The sequence below is a fragment of the Amaranthus tricolor genome, chromosome 9, assembly GCF_026212465.1.
Source record: "Amaranthus tricolor cultivar Red isolate AtriRed21 chromosome 9, ASM2621246v1, whole genome shotgun sequence".
Lineage (NCBI taxonomy): Eukaryota > Viridiplantae > Streptophyta > Magnoliopsida > Caryophyllales > Amaranthaceae > Amaranthus > Amaranthus tricolor.
Genome location: NC_080055.1, coordinates 19553498 through 19576194, shown reverse-complemented (window position 1 = coordinate 19576194; position 22697 = coordinate 19553498). Strand labels below are relative to the sequence as shown.

The 22697-nt window shown below is 32.8% G+C and overlaps 1 protein-coding gene across 1 annotated transcript; it reads right to left on the bottom strand.

Moving 5' to 3' along the window:
* Positions 1 to 1321: 1321 nt before the first annotated feature.
* On the bottom strand, positions 1322 to 11248 carry LOC130824609 (peroxisomal fatty acid beta-oxidation multifunctional protein AIM1-like). Its single transcript, XM_057689680.1, has 10 exons — positions 10956 to 11248; positions 10791 to 10862; positions 4813 to 4875; positions 4640 to 4696; positions 4475 to 4542; positions 3679 to 3760; positions 3544 to 3599; positions 2858 to 3160; positions 2704 to 2778; positions 1322 to 1856 (listed from the first exon to the last, which is right to left on the bottom strand). The coding sequence occupies exons 1-10, from the start codon at positions 11047 to 11049 to the stop codon at positions 1848 to 1850; spliced, it is 879 nt and encodes a 292-aa protein (XP_057545663.1). The 5' UTR covers positions 11050 to 11248; the 3' UTR covers positions 1322 to 1847.
* Between the last annotated feature and the right edge of the window lie 11449 nt (positions 11249 to 22697).

Sequence of the window (22697 nt, the reverse complement as noted above, 5' to 3'; positions counted from 1 at the left end):
TAGTTGATGCAATATTCAAGTCTAATTTCAGATTAAATATCAGTCTGTTTTATCAATTATGAGTTTGTAAACCAGGTCCGAACAATTTCAATATTAATGAAGAGACAACAAATATAAGTACACACAAACATCATAATGAAATAAGTTAAGGTTTTTCAATTTCTCTCTAATCAATTCTGATTTCATATTCATATTCATATTAAACCTCCATCTAACTTAAACATAAAAAAAGCTTTTCCCAATACCGCTTCGAGTTGGTAACTGTTGTTTGTTTTGTTGGTTTATTTGAAGATCTTCAACCTCCTTCCACTTTAATCCAACCGTAAACATTTGGACAAGACTTGAATTGGGCAAGTCTATACTAGGATGAATGGACATTTTTACTTGGACATACAATAAACGATACTATTTTCACACTTAATATAAATTGTAACTTTATTTCACCTAAAACAGTTTGATGCCGTCTATGAGGAAGAGTAACACATCAGCCTGAACTCGAATTGAAAACCATGCCTCTAAAAAGAAAGACTCATACTTGTCCGTACCAATCGAGACCTCACTCATCTGAAGCAAACAACTCTAGGCATGCGAAAATCCCAATCATTCAATTCTTAATCCTAATTCTAAATCAAGTCACCCCTTCAAAACCTTCAAGAATTTTCAATCCTTCTTATTGCTCAGCATCAAGAGCATATTCAAATCTTAAGTAAAATTCCCCCACTAGATCGTTCCCTAATATTGGTAATGAACAAGTCCAACCTTCTCAAAAAAGAAGACAAATATAAAGGGCTTGTGCATTTGTCTTGGTTGCTCATCATAATAGCTGACTTTGATCAACCATATACGTCTGAGGGGATTAACCATATTGAATTTCCTTAGGGAAGTTATGTAACTTCTTCGTTTAAAAACACTTAGAGGGATAGTAATTCTGATTTTTTTTTTTTTTTAGTTTGAGCTTGTAGTCATCTTCTTGATTTTAAATTCTTTAGAGGAAAACTTGTATGGAGAAGTTATGTTACTTCCTTTGACTTTCATATGTGGGGTGTGTATGGAAGCTTTAATAAAAAAAATCACATGCGTTTGAGTGTTATTGAAACAGGTCAATACGGGCATCAAGAAATAACAATCTTACTGAAATTTCTTTATAGGAAGAAAAGACACATTTACATAGACATAGCTCGGTAAAACACTTAGAAAAAAATTATATAGTATCTACTAAACATTGAGCTCAATTCTTGTATTACTCAATGCTATGTATCTAATTCTTATCGCACTTGAATAAAGCATGTTCATTGTTACAAAATTATATGATTTATCGTTTGCGAGGGATGGTTGGATTTAATGATTAATATTTGTTAAAGAGATTTTGTAATAAAACTTGATCAAGAAAAACGAAAAGAAAGAAGCACTTATATTTTAAAAATAGTAGTTTATTATTAATTGTTACTTTAAAAAATAGCATAACATTTATATTTTAAGAACTTATTATTTCCCATTCTCTCAAGGTTCTAAAAATGTGCAAGACGGCCAGGGAAGAAGCACTGCATGCAGTTGCACAAATCAACATTCATTGAATCACAATCAAGATAGTAATTCTTATCATTATAACAAGTTCAAAGACTCAAGATTAAACAGTCAAAAAAAGATTAAACTAAGAAAAAAATTACAAGATTTATATAATGCATTCAGTTATGTATAAGTTGATACATCTTATTAGGTTATTTCATCCTTTTTTTCCTTCCTGATTTCGCGGGCGATGGTTGGCCGAATCCTTTTGTTAGCAGGCTGATGCAAACTCATTAAGTCTTATGCATCTACAAGACTGATCTTGAAAATGATGATTATGACTACGTGCTCTAAAAGAAAGATGACATTCAAAAATGTGAGTTAATCTTCATTTGCCACTTCATAACAAAGCCCAACAGCTATTTTATTTAAGCAAGTTCAAGCATACAAAAGGATTCTTTAGTTTTGCTATTCTAATTTTAGATTTTCCTATCTATATCAAATTGGTCACTTAATTTTTAATATCATTTATATTGTTTTGCATAAGAACTTTGGAAGGAAAATAAATGAAGGAGAAAGATCTACTCATTCACATTTGGGTAAAACAAATTCTTATGTCAGGGGAGATTCTAAGCATATTCAACATGTTTAACGGTGCAGGGCCCTAAAAAATTGGGGGCCTCAATATTAATTTAAGTAGTATATGTTAAGTGTTTAAAGAAACAAAGTTCTTAGAAAAATATTATAACTTTTAAATATTGCACAGAGTCTTCAAAGAATTTATCAATTTTTGCTTCGCCCCTATTTTGTGTGCTCTTCAAATATAGGTTGAATAGTCCAACTAATATAATCATTAGCATAAGTGTTTCTTGCTTTGAGGATATTTCACCGATAGACAGTCTCTCACAAGAATATCTCATGCAACTCATATTTTAAAAGATGGTATTATTGCATAGTAAATACACAATTTCTTAAATGCGATCATGTAATAGTTAGACATCTCTATTGAGCTGATCCATGTATGTTAAAGTATTTACATATAACTTTAAAGTAATCAATTATAAAAATGGACTAATTATAAGGGTCTGTCTCATACTAAAACAATCTCATATAAGACGAGCTGGGTAAAACATGCTCTAAATTCACATAACAAGTAATGAAGTAAAAGCATAGAATTACAAAAATAAGTCTACTAACCCGTTGAGCAAGAATGTTTTGCACTAGACGTTTAGAAACATCTGATAGAACTAACACACTGTCCACTTCACCCTCCTATAACACACATTATTATCATATCAAATTTTGTAATGAAATCACTTCATAAAGCAATGAAATATTCATATTTGAATACCTTTAAGAGCCCAGCATACCCTCCATGTACTAAACCTTCCTCAATAGTATCAAGGCAGGCTTGGTGCTGAGGCATGTTCGGAGCAGTTTTTTTCGCATTTTGTTTCGCAATGTTTAGGAATTCTCGCGATTCAGAGATGGGTCCTAGTTTGTTTGTCATGTGGAGAGATCTTACTAAAGGTTTCCTCCCCTCGGCAATGTCCAAAGCTCGCAAGCGGGCAATGTTGAGCAACTCTTGTGAGGGTACAATAGCATCAATTAGGCCTAGTTCTAGTCCTTCCTCAGATGTTATCGGTTTTGAAGACTACAAAAACATATCAGAATAGTAGTATTTATTTATAGATTTAACGGTGTGTATGGTAATCAGCACTATAGGATGAAAATATGAAGGATTTGTTGTGTATGTATCGTTTCATTCCTATGATAATGAAAAGTTTGATCATAATTTTTTTTTTTTGCAATTTTTCATTATTACTACCTAATACCACATTTCAGATGGTAATGCATTGAAATGAATTTTGTGAAAGAAATAAAATTGTTGAAGGATATAACTTATAAGCATGACCATTTAACTTGTCAATAAATATTCCTACCAAAGTCACACTAACTTTCTATTACTATTCTTACTATTTAGTACCAATAATCAAACGGACGGTAAATGTAATAATTAGAATAGGTGAGGCTTACAAGCATCATCTCAACAGCTTTCTCAACACCAACAAGTCTCGGAAGACGTTGTGTCCCTAAAATATGAGCATAATCCGGTTCAAAATTTGAGTCTAAAATGCACATCTAAATAATATGAATAGAAAATGTTTGTACCTCCAAAGCCTGGAATAACTCCAATTGATAACTCATGTAAGCCTAGTTGCGCTTTTGGTGTAGAAATGCGTGCATGACATACCTGCGAACAAGGTAGAATTTTTCATAAGCAATGTGAACGGATATTGATCGATAGACACCATAAGCAAGAAGAACCAATTATTATATTCTGCGACAATATATCAACTATTACGATGATTAAATCTAATGTTCCATAGCCGATCAAAACACACGGAGTTACGACACTATCACACCATTACATGATATGAGCTAATCAACAAAAAAGATCGAACTACAATTCTGCAATGAGATTATGAGACGAATTGTACGGCCTAAAATGGTATTAGAACCAAGTTGGTTCCTGTCACATATAAGGAGCAGTGTTGAAAATACTTCACATGTGAGACAAAATCCCACATTGATAAAATAGTAATTTGTGGACTTGGATATATACTGGGCGAGCTAATCCTCTCTTACTGCCATTATGATTTTGAGAAACAATGAACCTCACCAAGTGTACGTGCAAGTTGACGCTCTTGACCCGTGGGTTTGTGGGACCGAGCCCACAAGTGTCCCGTGTCCACACGAGTGGGCCACTGTGAGATTATGTGACAAATTGTCATGGCCTAATATGCAAGACGTAAGACGTGCGATATATTATTGTATGAAACGGTTTCACTGTGAGGCGTGCCTTATAAATGAGTTAAATAAAGTATTACAAATTATGAGAATATAAACTTGTTTCTCACCGAGTGATTGTCTTTTTAAGAATAGCTCAAAATATAAAAGAACAAACCATAGCTAATTCTAAGCCGCCTCCAATTGCATGTCCTTGTATAGCAGCAACAGAAGGTTTTGGTCCATCTAAATGATCAACTAATCAAAATTAATACCATTTTTGCAATATTAATGCAAATCATTGATTTACTTTCAACAAAAAGAAAATATTTGAATTAACAACCTTCAATTACATTGACCAATAGTTCAATGGATACGTTGGGTAATATAGATAAATCCCCTGCCAAAACAATTATATATCATAATCATAATTATAATCATAATCATAACAATTAATAAATCTAAAATTCTATATAGGCGTAGTAAGATCTATTAATTACAGCAATGGAAACTTACCGGTCTTATGAACTCGTTCAAAAACTCTGTTGTCAAAACCGCCTAAAAACTTTCCATTGTCGCCTAAATTAAATAAACTAATCACATGATTATTGAATATAAACAACAATAATTAAGCATATAATTCAACGTAAGGAAAGGTAAACTCAATGCTAATTACTCATTACAAATATCTATCAAATAATAAACTTTAAAAAAAGTGACTAATTAAAGGGATGACAAAATGGGTGGGTAGATGTAGTACGTTTTCCCCCATTTATACCCACCTAAAATTTCCATACCCACCAACTATCCACCACTCATGGTGGGTAGCCTGCCTACTTAGGTATGCATTCAAACTTATCCTAACCTATGATGACCAACTGTGTATACCCATGATTGGTATAACCACATTATACTCGCCTTATATTCACTTCTTCTAGTTCACCTTATACACTTTACATAAATCCTTACAAATTTACTCGTACATTTAATTTTGTTTAATCATACAATTTAATAAGATACAATTAATATTCTTTTTGTCAATTGTTTTTTATAAAAATATACAAAATTATATAGTTTAGTACATTGTACATATATATATATATATATATATATATATATATATATATATATATATATATATATATATATATATATATATATAGGGTAAACGACTATGGGGTGGGGTGGGGTGGGTGGATATCGGGTGGGGTGGGTATGGGGTTAGGCGGGTGGGTATGGAGCGGGTAAGACCTCATACCCACCACTCATAGTGGGTATGACTTTTCATACTCATACCCACGCCAACTGAAGCGGATGCAATGCGAGACCCATATAAACCTTTTATTTTTAAATTTCCTTTTAATTTTACGATATTTTTATCTTTACTAATAATTTTCCATTTTCTTCTTAATGTCACTAATAAATTTTTTGCGAAATCATAAAAGAAGGGAATAACACGATCAAAATTGTATAAAATAAGAGTCGTTAGGCGATGTTTAGGAGAAGAAGACATTCGATGGTTAACTAATCTTTTCAATGTTATCTGGAGGACTCATAAAATGCCCCGAGAATGGAGGAGCAGTACACTTATTCCGTTGTATAAAAACAAAGGCGATGCCCAAGTTTGTGGGAATTATAGAGTAATTAAACTCCTCAGCCACACAATGTAGTTGTGGGAAAGAGTTATAGAGAAAATAATTGGACAAAGGACGGTCATTAGGGAACACCAATTTGGTTTCATGCCAGGGAAATCAACCATTGAGGCTATACATGTGTTAAGAAGACCGATGGAAAAATATAAAGAGAGGAAAAAGGATTTGCATATGGTGTTTATAGATCTGGAGAAGGCTTATGATAGCATACCACGATGTATCATTTGGGAGTGTCTGGAAGCTAACCATATTGAAGTAATACGAGACATGTACGATGGAGCATCAACTAACATGCAGACACCAGTGGGGCTTACAAAGTCGTTCCCAGTGAAAGAAGGCTTACATTAATGATCAGCACTAAGCCCTTTCCTTTTTGCAATCATCATAGATGAGCTCTCTAAGCCTATCTGGAAAACTGTGCCTTGGTGCATGCTTTTTGCTGATTATATAGTATTAGTCGCAGAAATTAGCGAAGAGACTAATACCAAATTAGAAGAACTGCGAGCGATTTTAGAAGGCAAAAGGCTGTGTATAATTCGTACAAAGACAGAATACTTGAGATGCAATTTTAGTGGCTATGAAGAAGATGATGACCCAAAGGTGACAATTGGAGAAGATGTAGTTGCAAGTACATGTAGGTTTTAATATTAGGGTATGTTTTCTAAAATGATGAGGAGATTGATGAAGATGTAGCACATTGTATACAAGCGGGTTAGCTTAAGTGCAGAACGGCTACCAGAGTGTTATGCGATAGGAAGTTTTCGATTAGAACAAACGTAAATTCTACAAAGTTGCCATTAGGCCAACATTATTGTATGGGACAGAGTGTTGGCCTGTTAAAAAGGTTCATGAACAAAAGATGGAGGTAGCAGAAATGCAAATATTGAGGTGAATGTGTGGCAACACAAGGATGGAAAGAGTCAAGAACCCGGAGCTTGGAGAGAAGTTAGGTGTTGCACCATTATCAACTACGGTGCGTGAAAATAGGCTAAGATGATTTGGACATGTGAAAAGAAAGTCAGTCGCCTCTCCCGTCAAAAGGATAAAAAGCTTAATAGTTGAGGGTAAAGAAGTTGAGAAAGACCTAAGAAAACGTGGTGGAGCAATTCAAGAATGACTTGAGTGAGTTGCACCTCTCCGAAGACTTGACTAGGGATATGAATAGGTAGAGACGTCAGATTCACATTCTAGATTATTAATAGTTTCATTAGTTGTCTTTCTTGCCTAATGTCTAGTTGTTGCTTTCCTGTTCATTTTGTCGTTTTACCCATCGTATCTATTAATTTGTTTCAGAATCGGTTTTGTACATATGGCGTTTTGTGCAGGTAGCTTTACTCTTGAGGCAATAATGTCACTCCAAATCCTTTTTATGCAAGGCTTTTTCCTTTTTGGGGGAAATTTTGACCGCTTTCCTCTAGTCCTCTTGTTGAAGGGAGGACGGGTATGGAGTTTCTGTCTTCTTCTCTCACCCAGACCTTATTTACAGATGGGATATTTGGTTGATGATGATGATAGGATTATGCGTGACTTCAGTTCACTAAGAAATTGAGACTTAATTAAATAGATTAGTTAAGTCGTTTGGTAGTACGAAAGAGAAGAATCCAAGGATAGATTTTTGCATGACTTGGATGGTAAAAATTAAGTGTGATGATTGGCCGGATGGATTCATCCTTGGAGAGCAAGGAAGGGAATCGTGCTTAAGATAAATTTTGGATGGAGATTGGAACAAGGGGGATCAAGGTGGTACGCAAAAAAATGCGAAAATCCCACTAAGTACATGCTGCCGAGCTCATGCTCAAACGAGCAATTATTGTGCTAGAACGAGAATTAAGCATCAACACTTCTGGCAGTTTGTTGTTACTACGTTTGCTATTTCTTGCTTAACCCTACTTTGTCCTATACATGCTACCAAAAGCGCATTCAAGGTTAAGAGTCCAAGGGGCACTAACAAATGGACAAAATCTTAAGAGAATTTTGAGGCAAAAAGTTTGTAAAATGACAATAAATTTTTTTTTATTCCAGTAAAATGATATGTAGAAGCACAATAATCTCAAACTAAAGCAAAAATATTATTAAGGCAGTCAATTAACGTCATTCTCATCTCAAATGGTGGCAACTAAAAAGAATGATGAAGTTAAATTAACGTCATCCTCACAGAATGAAAACAAAATCTAACAAACACATTCTCTACCGAACGTTTTGCAAAAATTAAAAAAAAAAAAAAAAAAAACTTGTTTTTCCTCATTATTTTGAAATATTTCTAACAAGAACATTAACAAATACATTTAATGATAAAAACAAAAATATTCAAAAAGATGACACTCTAAAACATTCAAAGAACATTTTAACAAACATAACACTTTTTGAGGACGATATAAATGACTAAATGAGTGGAGGATATAAATGCGTTGGAGAATAAGACAAAAAATACATGTAGGATATAAATAAGTGATTAAGATAGAAATATAATATGTTGAAATTTGAGGATGAGATTAAAAAATAATAGATCATTGCCCAAAAAGAAAATGGTGCGAAATCAATAAGATAAATAAGAGGGACAAAGAAAATAACAAATTATATCTCATAGGTTATTATGTGAGAATATAATGGGTTTTATGTGAGGGGATAACGCTACTAGCTCATTAATTTCTCTCTCAATCATTTCTTGAAGACCCTGCGAACTAATCCAGATTAAAACTTGTTTTCCTTTTCAATTTGCATGGGGGCACGTGTACCGAGGGCCCCATGTGGATCCACCTATGCATACTATATGTCCTGGTATATGTTTAATAAGCCAATGTTTCTCTGTAATTATTGTCTTACTCGCTCATTTAGCTCCCCATTGATGTTATAGTCTCTCTCTTAAAAATTTTTCTCGCAAGGTATGATCTTTGTGCTTTTAAATGCAATCAATATATCTCTAGCCTAAATATGGACGTAGCCAATTTGGTGAGCCAAGCAATCCTTGTGTTATTGATTGTTTATGATCTATTTATTGCACTAACCATCATTTACTTGCATATTTTTCCTAGTTCATTTATTACGACATAAAGTATAATTTCTTTCTTAGCTTTCCTACTTTTATTTAAGGCTTCTGCATCGCTATCTGTTCCTTTAAAGAATAACACCTAATTGTTATGATCATGACTTGGTTCACTCAAATCAATTTCTTAGCCATGACTAAGTACTTTTAGACCACCATGTTGAGTCACACATGGGTGGTTTAAGAGTTTTTTCATAAGGAATGGCTTTAGTACATGGTCATATAAAGAGACATAGTTTGTTTAAATTAAGATGCAAAAGCATTACCATGATGGTGCAAATATTAGGGTTGTGATTGGCACTGGAAGTAGCAAGAAAAATAGTTAAGAAGCATCGTGTTAAAAATTTCATAAAAGCAACTAATAATCTTCTGGCAACAGGTGCTCGTTTAAGCATGATGGACCCTCATTCGAGCGAACCTATTACCGATGAGCACGTGCTCAGTCTTGTTCTTGTTTATAGAAGCCTAACGGTCTCCTTACTCCTTTCCTAGATAAAAAACCTACTTTGTATGTCTTTAGACATAGAGTTTAATGAGCTTCTCTTACTATTTCTTTAAGTTATTTTCCTATGATCTCTAATTATCTCCTCTCACCCAACATTTAATCTCTAATGTAATTCCTTCGAAATATTAGTATAATATAAAATCTAGATTGAGCGAGTGCCTAGCCAAACTAGCTAGTGAACCTCAAACATTCATAATACTTGCGGCCTAATTAATTAGTGGTACTAAATGGTGCTAATGAAAATGATTTATAGTGTAAAATTTCATCAAAAAATCAATGTCACTCCCATGGTAACGGAACTTTGATCACAAAAAAGTTTTTTTTGTTCACAAATTTCCATTACCACCTAATACTACCTCCCCCAATGGTAATGCTTTGGAATGAAATTTATGAAGAAAATGAGATATTGAAGTTGCACAAGCATGACCATCAAGGTAGCAAGAAAATTTTCAACCAAAATTACACTAGTTTTCATTCGCATTACCACCATTTACTACCACTTACCAAACGGGCCCTTGGTGTAATTTATTTGCTTTGTTATTTGTTTTTTTTATCTTTTTATTTAGCATTTTACTCTAGTTCATTGATTGCTTTAAAAATACCCTATCACTTAAATCTTTACTTGTGTTCACTAGTAGAATAAATCTAATTTGCTGCTATTTATTTGCTACTTAAATCTCAAACATAGCAAATAATGTGATTATTGCTACTGTTTTGACGATTTATAGCAAAAGATATATTTTTGTTACTATTTTTAACATTAGATCAAATTTCATACATATAGCCTTTCAATAGATCAAATTTCATACGAAAAAGTACTAAAAAAATTATTATTAAATATACTTATATTCTTATAATTATATTCTATTACAAATTCTTGTGAGAGACAGTCTCTTTAAGAGAGCATTTTTAATTATGTCGGCCAATTATTATCTTTTTGTTTAATTAAACTTTAATGGGATGTGATTGAGAGATACCTCTCGGAAGACCGGCTAATATTCTAAAATTTTAACAATAGTATATTGAAATTTAATAAATAGTACTTGACAACCTAAATGAAGAGAAAAAGAGATAAACGACGTACGAATTCAAAAGAAATTCATTACAAAAACCAATTAATACTAGTAATATTACGTACTCCTTAAAGTTATAAACTTTTTTTTTCCATGTGAGAAAACTAACGTATAGATAATATTGGACATTTTAACATACTACATGTATATTAATATGATCTATCCTACTTTTGTCGTGTGCAAAAAGATCGTGATAATTTCGAATTATATTTCAAACTTACCAGTCATAACAATAGCTTTGACATCATTTCTCTTCATAGCTTCTTCATATTTCTCTTTCAAGCCCCAAATTACTTGTAATACATTAAAATTAAAACAAACAAATTAACAAACTTCAATCAAAACGTGATTCGAAGAAAATTCTGAAAATCAGGAAAGAATATTACATGGAACATCTAAGTCATTAACAGGAGGATTCGAAAGAGTAATAATTGCAACACCATCGTTTCCGACCTCCATTGAAACTTGAGCTCCCGCCATTTTTACCTTCAATTATTTGCAGAGAAAAAAAAAAGGAAAATCATATGAAAAATGAATAATCAAAGCTGAAGCTTAACTAACTTCGCTATCTTTTATAAACATGAAAATTTTTTATATTTAAAAATTTTAATCTTTAGTGTGATATTCTTCGTTTGAAAAATCTAATTTTGAATTCCTTTTCGTTTGATTATTTTTTTTTTTATCTTGAAGTCAATAAAGTTTTTCTTCATTCAATTTATGACCAAGTCAATTAATAGATTCATATATTTTTTTTTGAAAGAAAAGCACGTGTCATAAATTAGATCAACGGTTAAACGTACATCAAAGGAACAATTAGAAAGTTCAATCTCCTCCAAATCAGGAAAAGTGAAAAATTAGGAATTTGATGTAATTTTAAACTCCTTAATTTCTAATTTAAATTAAGTTTAGTTCTCCTTTTAATAAAATTAGTTTAATTGTTTATATTAATTATTTATCAGTTTATCATAAAATGGCCAAACAAATTAGTTAAAAGGCTCTATTTTATACAATTTCTGATCCTCTAATATTTTAAGAATATTGTTCTTGCTATTATAAGTTTCTCTTTTATTTTATATGATATTGACGAGTAAGTTATTTTCTATTTAAAAGGTAAAATCCATAAGTTTGACCAAACCATAGTTCACGTTTAAGAATGTAATCCTATGATATGAAGTATTGTCTGAAATTACGTTAGTAAGCTAACGTCGAGCCATAGACCAGCATGTAAAATCCTAGTGTTCGTGTTGCTCGCCACATAAAATGCGGTGTAAGATAGGGTCCGACAAAAACCTATCATGTGAAGTCTCGAGTCTAACAATATTGAAAGGAGTGACGACTTCCACCACAATTAAGGTTTAGGACTATTGTCCTCACCTAACCAGACCGTAACATATATCAATAGTCATTATTAATGCCTTATATGTTTGATATGATGTAAAAGTTATGAGTATTAATCGAACTTGTTAAAAAGCATTTAGGTTACCAAGTGTTTAGTAGCAGTAATGAACCTCTGCAAGTATTGAGAATGGTAACTTAATGGCTTTAACAAATAAAACAGTAACGAGTATTAATTGTCTTAATTTGTGTTTTGAATATTATTTTGTAAGCATAATATATAGCCATATTGTATTTTTTGTTATGGAAATTGTACTCAGATTTACCGCTGGTCCTAATCAAACAACTGTTATCCGTGGATGCCAATATTTGCACGAAGATATAGCTCAGGTTTCAATCCAGGCGACAATATTTATTTACCTATATATCGAAAACTTTGCTGCATTTTAGTTTACTTGACGGCTTTGATGATTATGGTGTATTTATGTTTCTATAATGTTTTGAGAAAACATATATATGTGTTATTCTCTCAATTCTAATATTTTAAACTTATATTTTAAGTGGTTTTAAACATTATTATTAATGTTAATTATGTACTGGGATTGCCGCATCTGTTACACGTTAAGCTCAGCCAAGATAGACAATGAGTCACCTTAAACCTAGTGATAGTAGCAAGATAGATAAGACAAAGAAGGAGTGCCAGATATAAAAAAGGGATAGCAAATGAATCCAATAAGGCATATGTTGGACGGGAAAAAGGAGGCATCCACATTGATGTTTTCTTTAATGGGAGGTGGGGAGGAATGTCGAAAAGAAGAAACCACACATTAAAGAGGTTTATTAAATGGAGGTTGAGAAAAAAAAAAGAATTTGAGGGGGAAGGATTTAGTTAGGTTAAAGATAGTTTTAGCTATGGAAAATAAAGTGAAAAAACATTTTGTTCCTATTAAGCAAAAGGAACGACAACGCAAAGCTAAACCAGGTAGGCCATGAGATCAAAAGGCGGGATCAGGAGAATATAATTTAGCGGAAGCTTGGATGGAAGGCTATAAAAGAAGAAATCCTTAGGTAACATGAGATCGAGTGGCATAAAAGCCAAAATTACTTGGTTGCATAGCAATTTCTCAGAGGAAATGGAGATTAATTTCTGATCATAATTAGTGCATTATTTATTTGAAGTATGGTTTTATATTATAAGGTTTAATAAGACTAATTATTCCCTATTTTTTCTCTCATAACTTTCCTTTTTAATTTACTCAAAATTTTATATTTTAAATGTGAACTTTTTTTTACTCAATGATTGATATCTGATCATAGTTAGTGCATCATTATTTTAAGTATGGTTTCTTTTATAAGAAGCTAGTGTTAACTCGTGCAAATGTATGATTTTTTTAGCATCGATATATATAAACATATAAGATTACAAAATAAAGCCAGATATATTATACAATTGAAATATTTGATTTTGACAGTTATATGTATAAATTAGCTCTATAATTTTGAAAATTGTTAAAAATATATTATGCAGTATATTATATTCTCTAATTTATCAATTTAACTATAAATAGATATTATAATGGTAGAGATATAAGTTAAGATCAAATATCATCTTACTTTTCTTTAGCTAATGAATGAGTTTCATTTGCCAAAGTCTTTTTAGTTGTGACACTTGAAATTTTCCAAGCTTTTTAGTATAATGTATGATATTAAGACTAAGTATTCGTTACTTTTACTCTCAGTGTCATTTGCAGGTTTATGACTCTACCTGGGTGGGGACACTAGTAGGTATAGATTTGTTCTCTCTACGATTCATATGATTTAGCTATTATGGATCTTGTGTACATGAATAATGTTAGGTGCTTTGTTACATTGGTTAAAGTTTCGGTTGTGTTCACTAAGTTTGACTTTGCGTTGTTTTTTCTAATCTTGGTGATGGTTCTTTGTGATTAACCTATTTTTGCTTTTGTGTATTGCGATTGTTTTTTTAATGATCATGTAATTAATGTTTGGGAGATGCACGGTGTGGTCAGTTGTCCGGAATGTACGTATGATAAGTGCAATTATTTGCACTTATTCATATCATTTTATACTCCTTTATGATGGCCGTTGTTAGTAATTCTGTGCTTATTTTAAAGAGTTATGCTACTTTACCCATTTTGGTTATTCATGTTGATTTTGAGCGATTTTGATCGTTTTAAGCATAATTCTTATGGATTTAAGGATGACGGAGTTTACTAAGGAGGTTATTGCTCATTTGAAGATGTTTTACAATGAAGATGGGCAAAAGAGTTGAAAAGTTTTTAAAATGCAAAAGTTTTGAGGTGAAATTTGATACATGCTCACTATTTTGGTCATAAATTTTGATAGAAAGATTGTATTAATGCAATGTTTGTGGCATTGGAAAGTAGACTTCAAGAGATTTCCAACGGTATATTATATGTCCAATTCCGACAACTCAACAAGAAATGGTGATTGTTTAAACTTCGCCAGTCAGAAGCAAAGCGACAAGTCGTCTCCTGAAAGCCACGACTCGTCTCCAACTGCTGATATCCGCATCTGACGGTTTTCTTTCACTATTTTAGTGATTTTATTTATTTTAGCTTTATTTTATTATTAGAAATGAGTTATTTTTGGAGAGATTGTTCCCCAAGAACCTTAGAATATAAATAGGCATAGTTAATTTCATTTTTTTTGTGCTTTTAGTGCCCTAGATGTCCTAATGCTCTAGTTTTCAATTTTTAGTTTATTACGCTTAGTTTTTTATGTTTTTCATTGCAACTTTCATTTATTTATGCAATATATGGTTTGTTTATGTTCCAATTTGTAAGTTTCTCTATCTTGTCCTTTAATTATTCATTAAATTGTCTTTAATTCATTATTTTCATCATGTTCATCATCTAAATAAGAGTTTTGCTTATTATTGATTTCATGTTAGTTATTATGTTTAGTGAGTAGATTTCTCTTCTAAAATTAAGGGATTGACCCTAATTTAAAGCATGGAATGATATTTGATTGATTAATTGTGTGAAATTTGGGTCTTTGATTAAACCTATGCTTAATGAACCTTAGTTTAAATATCTATATTAACCTTTTCAATAAAACAAAAGTTTGAGATTAAGATTAATTTAGGATTGAGCTATATTTAAGTTAAATTTCCATTAGTTTAAACAATAAAATGGAAGCTTGAGGATTAATACTAGTAAGGTCTTAAACCAATATTGATCAATAGAGTGGAAGCTTGAGAATAATTAGATCACGTTTAATTATGCCAAAGACTCAATTTCATACAATAATGAGAGTAATTGACTCTCATGTTAGAATTAGATGATTCCCAACATCCTAGATTTACTTTATTATCATCGTCTTCATATTAATTATTGTCTTAGCTTTATTTATTAGTTTCATTTGCATCATTTTGATTTTTGTTCATAGTAGTGTTAGATTCTCAATCGATTATATTTTTTGTCCGTATCTCGTACTTATAAAATGAACGAATTTGTTAACTCGCTTCCCTGAGTTCGACCCGTATAGCTACACGTACACCATGCGCTTGCGGTTAATTTAAAATTTGCACATCAATGTACTTGAAGATAAAGGTAAAGAAGGTAGGATGTTTTAACAATCCTAGTGGCTTCTTTACTATATGCTAGTTTTATTCGCTTAGGATTTTAGGGGTGGTGTTAGGGAAGCTTTAAGGTGGAGGTACGTATGGCCTCAAGGTGGAGCTTGCCTCATGGACTCGTGATGCAGGTGGATCATTATAAGGGGCTTGTAATGCTGGTGGAGCATTATAAATGGTTTATTTGGAGACAAGTAGTAACAAGTCTTGGTCGGAGACTTGTAGGTAGGGATGCAAACGGGGCGGGGCGGGGCGGGTATTGGAATTACCATCACCATCCCCATTTGTTAGTGCAATCCCCATCCCCATCCCCATCCCCGCGGCGGGTATAATATTCCCCGTCCCCGCCCCGATGGGTTTGTATCTAAAACCATCCCTGCCCCACCACCCATCTGGGTATCCATCCCCGTGTAATACCCAATTTTCCTGCCCCACCACCCGTCAAATCCCCGCTTAATACCCATCTGTGCCACATATTTATATTCAATCATTTTATAAAACTAATAACATTATTACATAAATATCAATAACTAGTTAAAATACCAATCGACTCATCATTAACAACTTTGAACTCTTTTAACCATTTTTATGAAGACAAATGCGAGTCCGGACGAAGAAGATATCGCATTTACAAAACGGGAAAGAAAACAGAAACTAGCAAAAGACTTAAAAATATTTTGAGGCGGGGCGGGGCGGGGCGGGGATGGGGCGGGTATCACCTAAAACCCATCCCCATCCCCATCCCTACGGTGGGTATGAATTTTATACCCGTACCCGCCCCATGACCCATCAAACCGGGACCCATCCCCTCCCCAATGGGGCGGGGATGGGCCGGGTCTCCTATTAGACCTGCCCCGCCTGCATCCCTACTTGTAGAGGGTCTTAGTTAGAGACTTGCTTGGATGTACAGTTTATGCATCGGTTAAGGGCATGAGAACAGTTTTATTTCACTATAGTTTGATAGGATCATTGTAGACTACGGGTTCTCGTCAAGGTTGAGACTGTTGGGGTTTTGTGACTAGGGATGGTCATGGCCTCATGGTTCCAGGACCCTATTGAACTCGCACTAGACTCGCCCCCTTTTTTTAGGGTCTGAATCTCTTTTTTTGAGACCCATCAAATTCGGGTCAGATCTGGATTTAAAAAAAAATTAACAGGTTTGGGTCCGAGTTCAAACCCTCGGACCAATACTCAGACACAGACCCGACATCTTGACCTGGATGCTAAACCCACCACATAGACTCGGAGTAATTGAGAATGTAATAGTCGGGGTTACAGAGAACCGGATATTTATATGTAAATATGAATTCCGGGTTACACGTCGGACATTTAAGTTAAACCGTTTCTAAGATCGATGACGTTCTAGTGATAAAACGTTAAAAATAAATCAGCGAAAGTCTTCAAGTTTACAACTTGAGAGCCTAACGGCCTCATCAAAACAAGATAAAGTCCAAACTAGAATATGTTTGCTAATATAGATAATTAAGTTCAAACGATAAAATGGCATAAACACGGATGCAATATTCACCACGATTACAGGTTCTAACTCTTGAATCCTCACACACTCGCCCCACCTTCAATCAACCTACTAGTCGTCAAGTGACAACATCATCGCAAGCACCAAAGGACACAAACCAATACACAATAGAGACTTCATACAATGTATTGTACAAATTACATACAAGCAATGAGTTCATCCTAGCATGCAAAGGTTCTACTAATTTAGACATCATATTCGACCTTCAAATCCCAACTCATGTCGTTGCTCGTCCAATTCGGGTCGCCAGAGTAATATCAACGTTTGGAGGAATATACATGGGAGAGCTAATCCCAAGGCAACCTCCGACCTAAGACGTTGTCCGTCTTGTTCGGGTCGTTAAAGGTGAAGCATGCATACCCTCATGGTGACCGTAATGATCCAAAACTACCATGGGAACGATAACAATAATAATTCCAATCCAATAATTTAACCCCGTGTGGGTAACTAACACAACCATCCACAATTTTCTAATTTAAACTCCTTTCAAATTATTTTTGGTGTCTAAGCCTTAAGTGATAAACAACATCACATTATAGAATGAACACAACATTGCTTCACATAACCAATTACAAAAGTATGGTCTAAGCGTATATCTTGATAGCACGGCAAATCAAATTAAAGCACTTTCTCAAACGAGATGTCAACCTCTTATGAAACGAGGTCCTAAACACATATACATACATAAAAAGCACGTATTTGAACATGTTTACACATTCATTTCATATTATACTATCAAAGCGTTACTAATCTTCATAATTTTAAATTATTAAATATTAATCCCAATAACTTTTTAATTTTAAAATACAACAAAAAACTTTGTTAGCCTGTTTGTACAATTTCAAAAATTCAAACAGAAAATCCCACTTCACCACTGTGTTCAGAAGGCATCAATTATAATGGGTACCAAATTTCACAATTTTTAACACCCATTTACTATTTTTAACTAATTTTAGCGTTTAAGTGACCTTTAATGCAATCTATAAACAAAACGACAAAAAAAGAACACGAGAAAGTCGAGGTATGAGGCGCGGCTGTCGAGGTACACCTACTGTCCAGTTTTTTTTAAAATAATTTTTTTATTTTATTTGAATATATTATATTCCGTTGATTCTGTTATTTTAAATTCAATGATTTCCATTCACAATATTTACAATTCAACACATATTACCACAAATCATTCTTAATAACAAAATAATCAAAATATAAGCATCCAAACATACACAAATCTCAACACCCAATTAAAATGGTAAAGGAGGGGTGGGGGGTTTTCTTTTTCCTGAAAGATGCGGACAAATCATACCCGTTCCCCCAAGAAGGAAGTATAAAGAGATGCGCGCAGTCAAGAAACCCCCCAATATCTGCGCCTAGTTAGGGTCGAACCCCGAACCTTCTGCTCCACATACAAATGCTCTATCCATTGATCCCCAAGCGCTTTTGGTCACTCATCAATTATATACATATATTTATCACTCATCAATTATATAAATATAAATAATTATATATAAGTAATTATAAAAGAAAATATAAATAATTATATTAAAACATTTTTATCACTCATCAATTATGTAAATATAGATATATATACATATATTTTTTTTTCCTTTATGCATAAAAATAAAATCATTAACATGAATTCTTTAGTAAATTGAAATTTTGCTAAAGAATCATAAATGATTATAAATAAATACACACCTATAACCCATCTAACAAATTAAGATTTGTTAGAGAATTAGGATTTCATTAAAACAACTTTATCATTCTAAATGTATGGATACAACCCCTTCTAACAATTGGATTTTGTTAAAAAGTTATGAACCTATGGAAAACTAAAAATGAATATGAATTTTAATAAACGTTATAAAGGTAACACATGAATATAATTCTTCTAACAGATTAAATTTTGTCAAAGAATTATAATTTATGAGAAATTATATAAATTTAACACATGGATATAATTCATCTAACAAATTAAATTTCGTTAAAGAATTATAAATCACAAGAGATCATAAAAATTTAATACATGAATATAATTCTTTTAAAAATTAGATTTTGTTAAAGAATTATAAATCATAAGAAATCATAAAATTAATTTATGAGTATAATTCTTTTAACAAATTAGATTTTGTTAAAGAATTTATAAATCATAAGATACATATAAATATGTACATCAAAAAACTAGAACATGATTATAATTCTTCTAACAATTAAACTTTGTTAGAAAATCATAAATCATAAGAATCTTTATAAAATTAAAACATGAACATAAGTCTTCTAACACATTACATTTTGTTATAGCCTTATAATTCGTGAAAAACTATATAATCTAAAAAAAATAAAACCCTTAAACAACTTTCTTTTAACAAATTAAATTTTGTAAAAGAATCAAGATCTTACAATTTTTGAGGATTAAGATTGAATTAGAGCAATAGATCACCCAAAACCAACACAAGAATTTTTTCCTCACTTTTTCTCTCTTTTCTCCACCTTGGCCAAATGAAATGGGAGTATTATTAAAAAATTTCTGATTTTTTTCTATAGTCATAAAACACACATTCAAAAAAACTAAATTAAATCCTCATAATGTCTAACTTTAAACCTAGGTTAATTGTCCAATAAGTGCATTTAGGGAGAAGTTACAAGAACTCCTCCACAACACTCCCAACCGGCCAAACCCATCAATTACCCCCTTAATTTTTTAAAAATTTATGTATTTATTGCTTGGATTAATTTGTTAGACGTAAAAGTCGTTACGCGATAAACTTGATACACAATAAAACACGTGCACGACAAAGATATACTCAAATGATTATTTAATATATTTGATCGACTAATTAATTATTAATAATTCATTTTTATTTTTTCTAAAAAAAAAATCGATAATTTAACGGGATGTTACAGAGAATCAAATGTACGTCATCAAATATTGAGTGCTTTATGGGTATAAGCTTATAGTCATGCGGCGCCTTCATGTTTGCTCTTCAACCTTAACAAAGAAACAAAGTGATTACAGACTTACAGTGTGACCAAAATCACAAAAACTTTTATTCTACCGTTAAAAAATAATAATAAGGCAGGTGCACGACTTCTATAAATGTATATTCAAGAAGAAAACTAAACATACGATAACAAAACTTCTTTTTGATATCCAATTAATAAAAAATGAAATGGAAGAAACTAAAAATTCAATTAAGATGTATTGGTCCAAAAGGAGAAATCAATACTATCAATATCACATACCGCAGATGAGATTACAAAAGACAGAGAAAATTCTATCTTCGGGGTAGAATCTCCTAGACATCTTCAAGCTGTAGCCAAACAAGAGAACTATTTGTTACGAAATCCGGAACCAAAGAAAGATTCACGAAGAAAAAAAACAATGAATATTTTTTACTAACAAATTAATGTCCTTTGACCGATAGGGCTTGTAACTTGTTCTGTGATAACAAAGAAGCAATCAGTATTTTTGAAAATCTAGTTCAACATGACCGCACCAAACATGTTGAGATTGATAAATACTTCATAAAAGAGAAGTTGGAGAAAAAGGTTTTAATTCTTCCCTTGTTTAGATGAAAGGATCAATTGGCTGATATTCTCACAAAGCAGTAACTTCAGAACCTTCGAACAAACTTTGTACAATTTAGGTATTAGTGACCCGAAGACCTAACTTGAGGGGGAGTGTAGGAATATGTATATTGAGAATATTAGTATTAATTGTAATTATTTTATTCTAATTTATTTCCTTAATTAGTGTGTGTTATTATGTATAAGTAGAGGCCTATGTAAGTGTAACAACCCGACATACCGTTAACTGAGTAAACAGGGTCATCACGAGGTACATTTTCCAAGAAATTGAAATTACACTTCCAAAACTTGAGGAAAAGGGTCACAAGCTCTTTAACGTGACTAACTCAGCTAAATCTCAAAACAAACATCTAACTAAAACACAACATAATCATACAATTCTCTATAAGTCCAATATAACCAACACAACCAAATCTGATATACATTTATCCAAAATCCTAATACATATCTACAAATTCCTACGTGCTCAGCTAAATATACATCCTTGGAACCTCTAATCACCTCCGCTAACCCATCCTTCTCAACCGGTTCCGATATGCAAACAAGCTAAAAGTTGGAAACAACAGAGGATTAGATTAAACTGAATGAGAAGTAACAATCCAAAACAACAAAACACCGTAATTTCCTATCAAAGGTTTAAAAGCAACATCGGTTTCCTAGATCTATGTGCCCAAAGGGAGTCTAGTTTGAGAGGTGCCCCATAGCTCTAAGGCTATGTCGCTCTCGGGTGAAGCTAGTCAATATCTGAATGACAACTCGCTTCAAAAACAGGGAGCAGGGAACAATGTTCCTCAACTCCGTTAATGACCAGCTCGCAAACCCGATCCATTGACCATATCATAATATCAACATAAGCATTCACAACAACATTTGTCTCAACAATTTCCAATTTCAAAAGAGCTTTAGTAAAAAGTTTATGTTCAAGAATGTAGTCTGGCCAGACCCTATAAGGGACTGCTACTATTCACCTACGATGTCTCTTCAAAGAGTCAAATCCTGATCACAGCTATCAACTAGAAGGGTTCTTCGATAATGTCGCCTCCTGAAGTATAACAATCACAATATCACAAAAAGGAGTCTGATGCTACTGTACTTGACTAATATATAAGTTATTACATCTCCTTCTACAACCAAGGTTTAACTATGACTCTATTCTGGCGTTGCAACATCTCATGTCATAAGTTCGTTTCTACACATATTATAGAATCTAGGCAAACCAACAATGTTCATCACTTAGTCCAATTGTAGCAGGAGCGGCACTCTCGATACATAATTAACATTAATAACTATACTTAAGATAAATAATACGGAAGTGTAAAACGCCGAACTGCTAAAAACCATTTAAACTAAAATCGTTCAAAACTTAAGTAAAAAAAATATCTTACAACTGAGAAATATAAAATAAGGTTTACTTAAATACGATAAAAAAAAACATAAGTACAATATAGTCATCAAGTAAAATCATTGAAGCTAAGTGCTCGATAGAATAATTAAAGTTGCGGCCTGGATCGAAACCTGAGCTAAATTTTCCTGCAAAATACTGTCATCCATAATACGGATGACAGCCAATTAAATCGGTCAGCGATAAAGCCGAGTACAATTTTCTCAACAAGCTTATGATGCGATAGTTAAATCATGCTTACAGAATAATCATTAAGCACAATATAGAAGGTTATTACTCATTATTGACCTTTACTAAGCCACTAAGTTACATTCTCAATACTTGCAGAAGTTCATTACTGCTACTAAATACTTGGTAACCTTAATGCTTATTTAATCAAATTCAATTAATCCTCATAACTTTACCCTTATAGCACATCACAAGATCACAACAATATGAGAACTGATATATATAAGGGTCTGGTTAGGTGAGGACCGTAATCCTAAACCCTAACTGTGGTGGGAGTCGTCACTCCTCTCAATACTGTTATGCTCGAGACTTCACAGGATGAGTTTTTCTCGGACCCCCTATCTGACACCGCATTTTACGTGCCGGCTAACACGGACGCCGGGATTTTTCATGTCGATCCATGGTTCGACGTTACCTTACTA

Coding starts and splice junctions, on each gene's coding strand:
- LOC130824609 (XM_057689680.1), bottom strand. CDS start 11,049: ATGGCGGGAGCTCAAGTTTCAATGGAGGTCGGAAACGATGGTGTTGCA. Junction 3,600..3,678: donor AGTTATTCCAGGCTTTGGAG/GTACAAACATTT, acceptor CTCATATTTTAG/GGACACAACGTCTTCCGAGA. Junction 3,161..3,543: donor AAGCTGTTGAGATGATGCTT/GTAAGCCTCACC, acceptor ATGTTTTTGTAG/TCTTCAAAACCGATAACATC.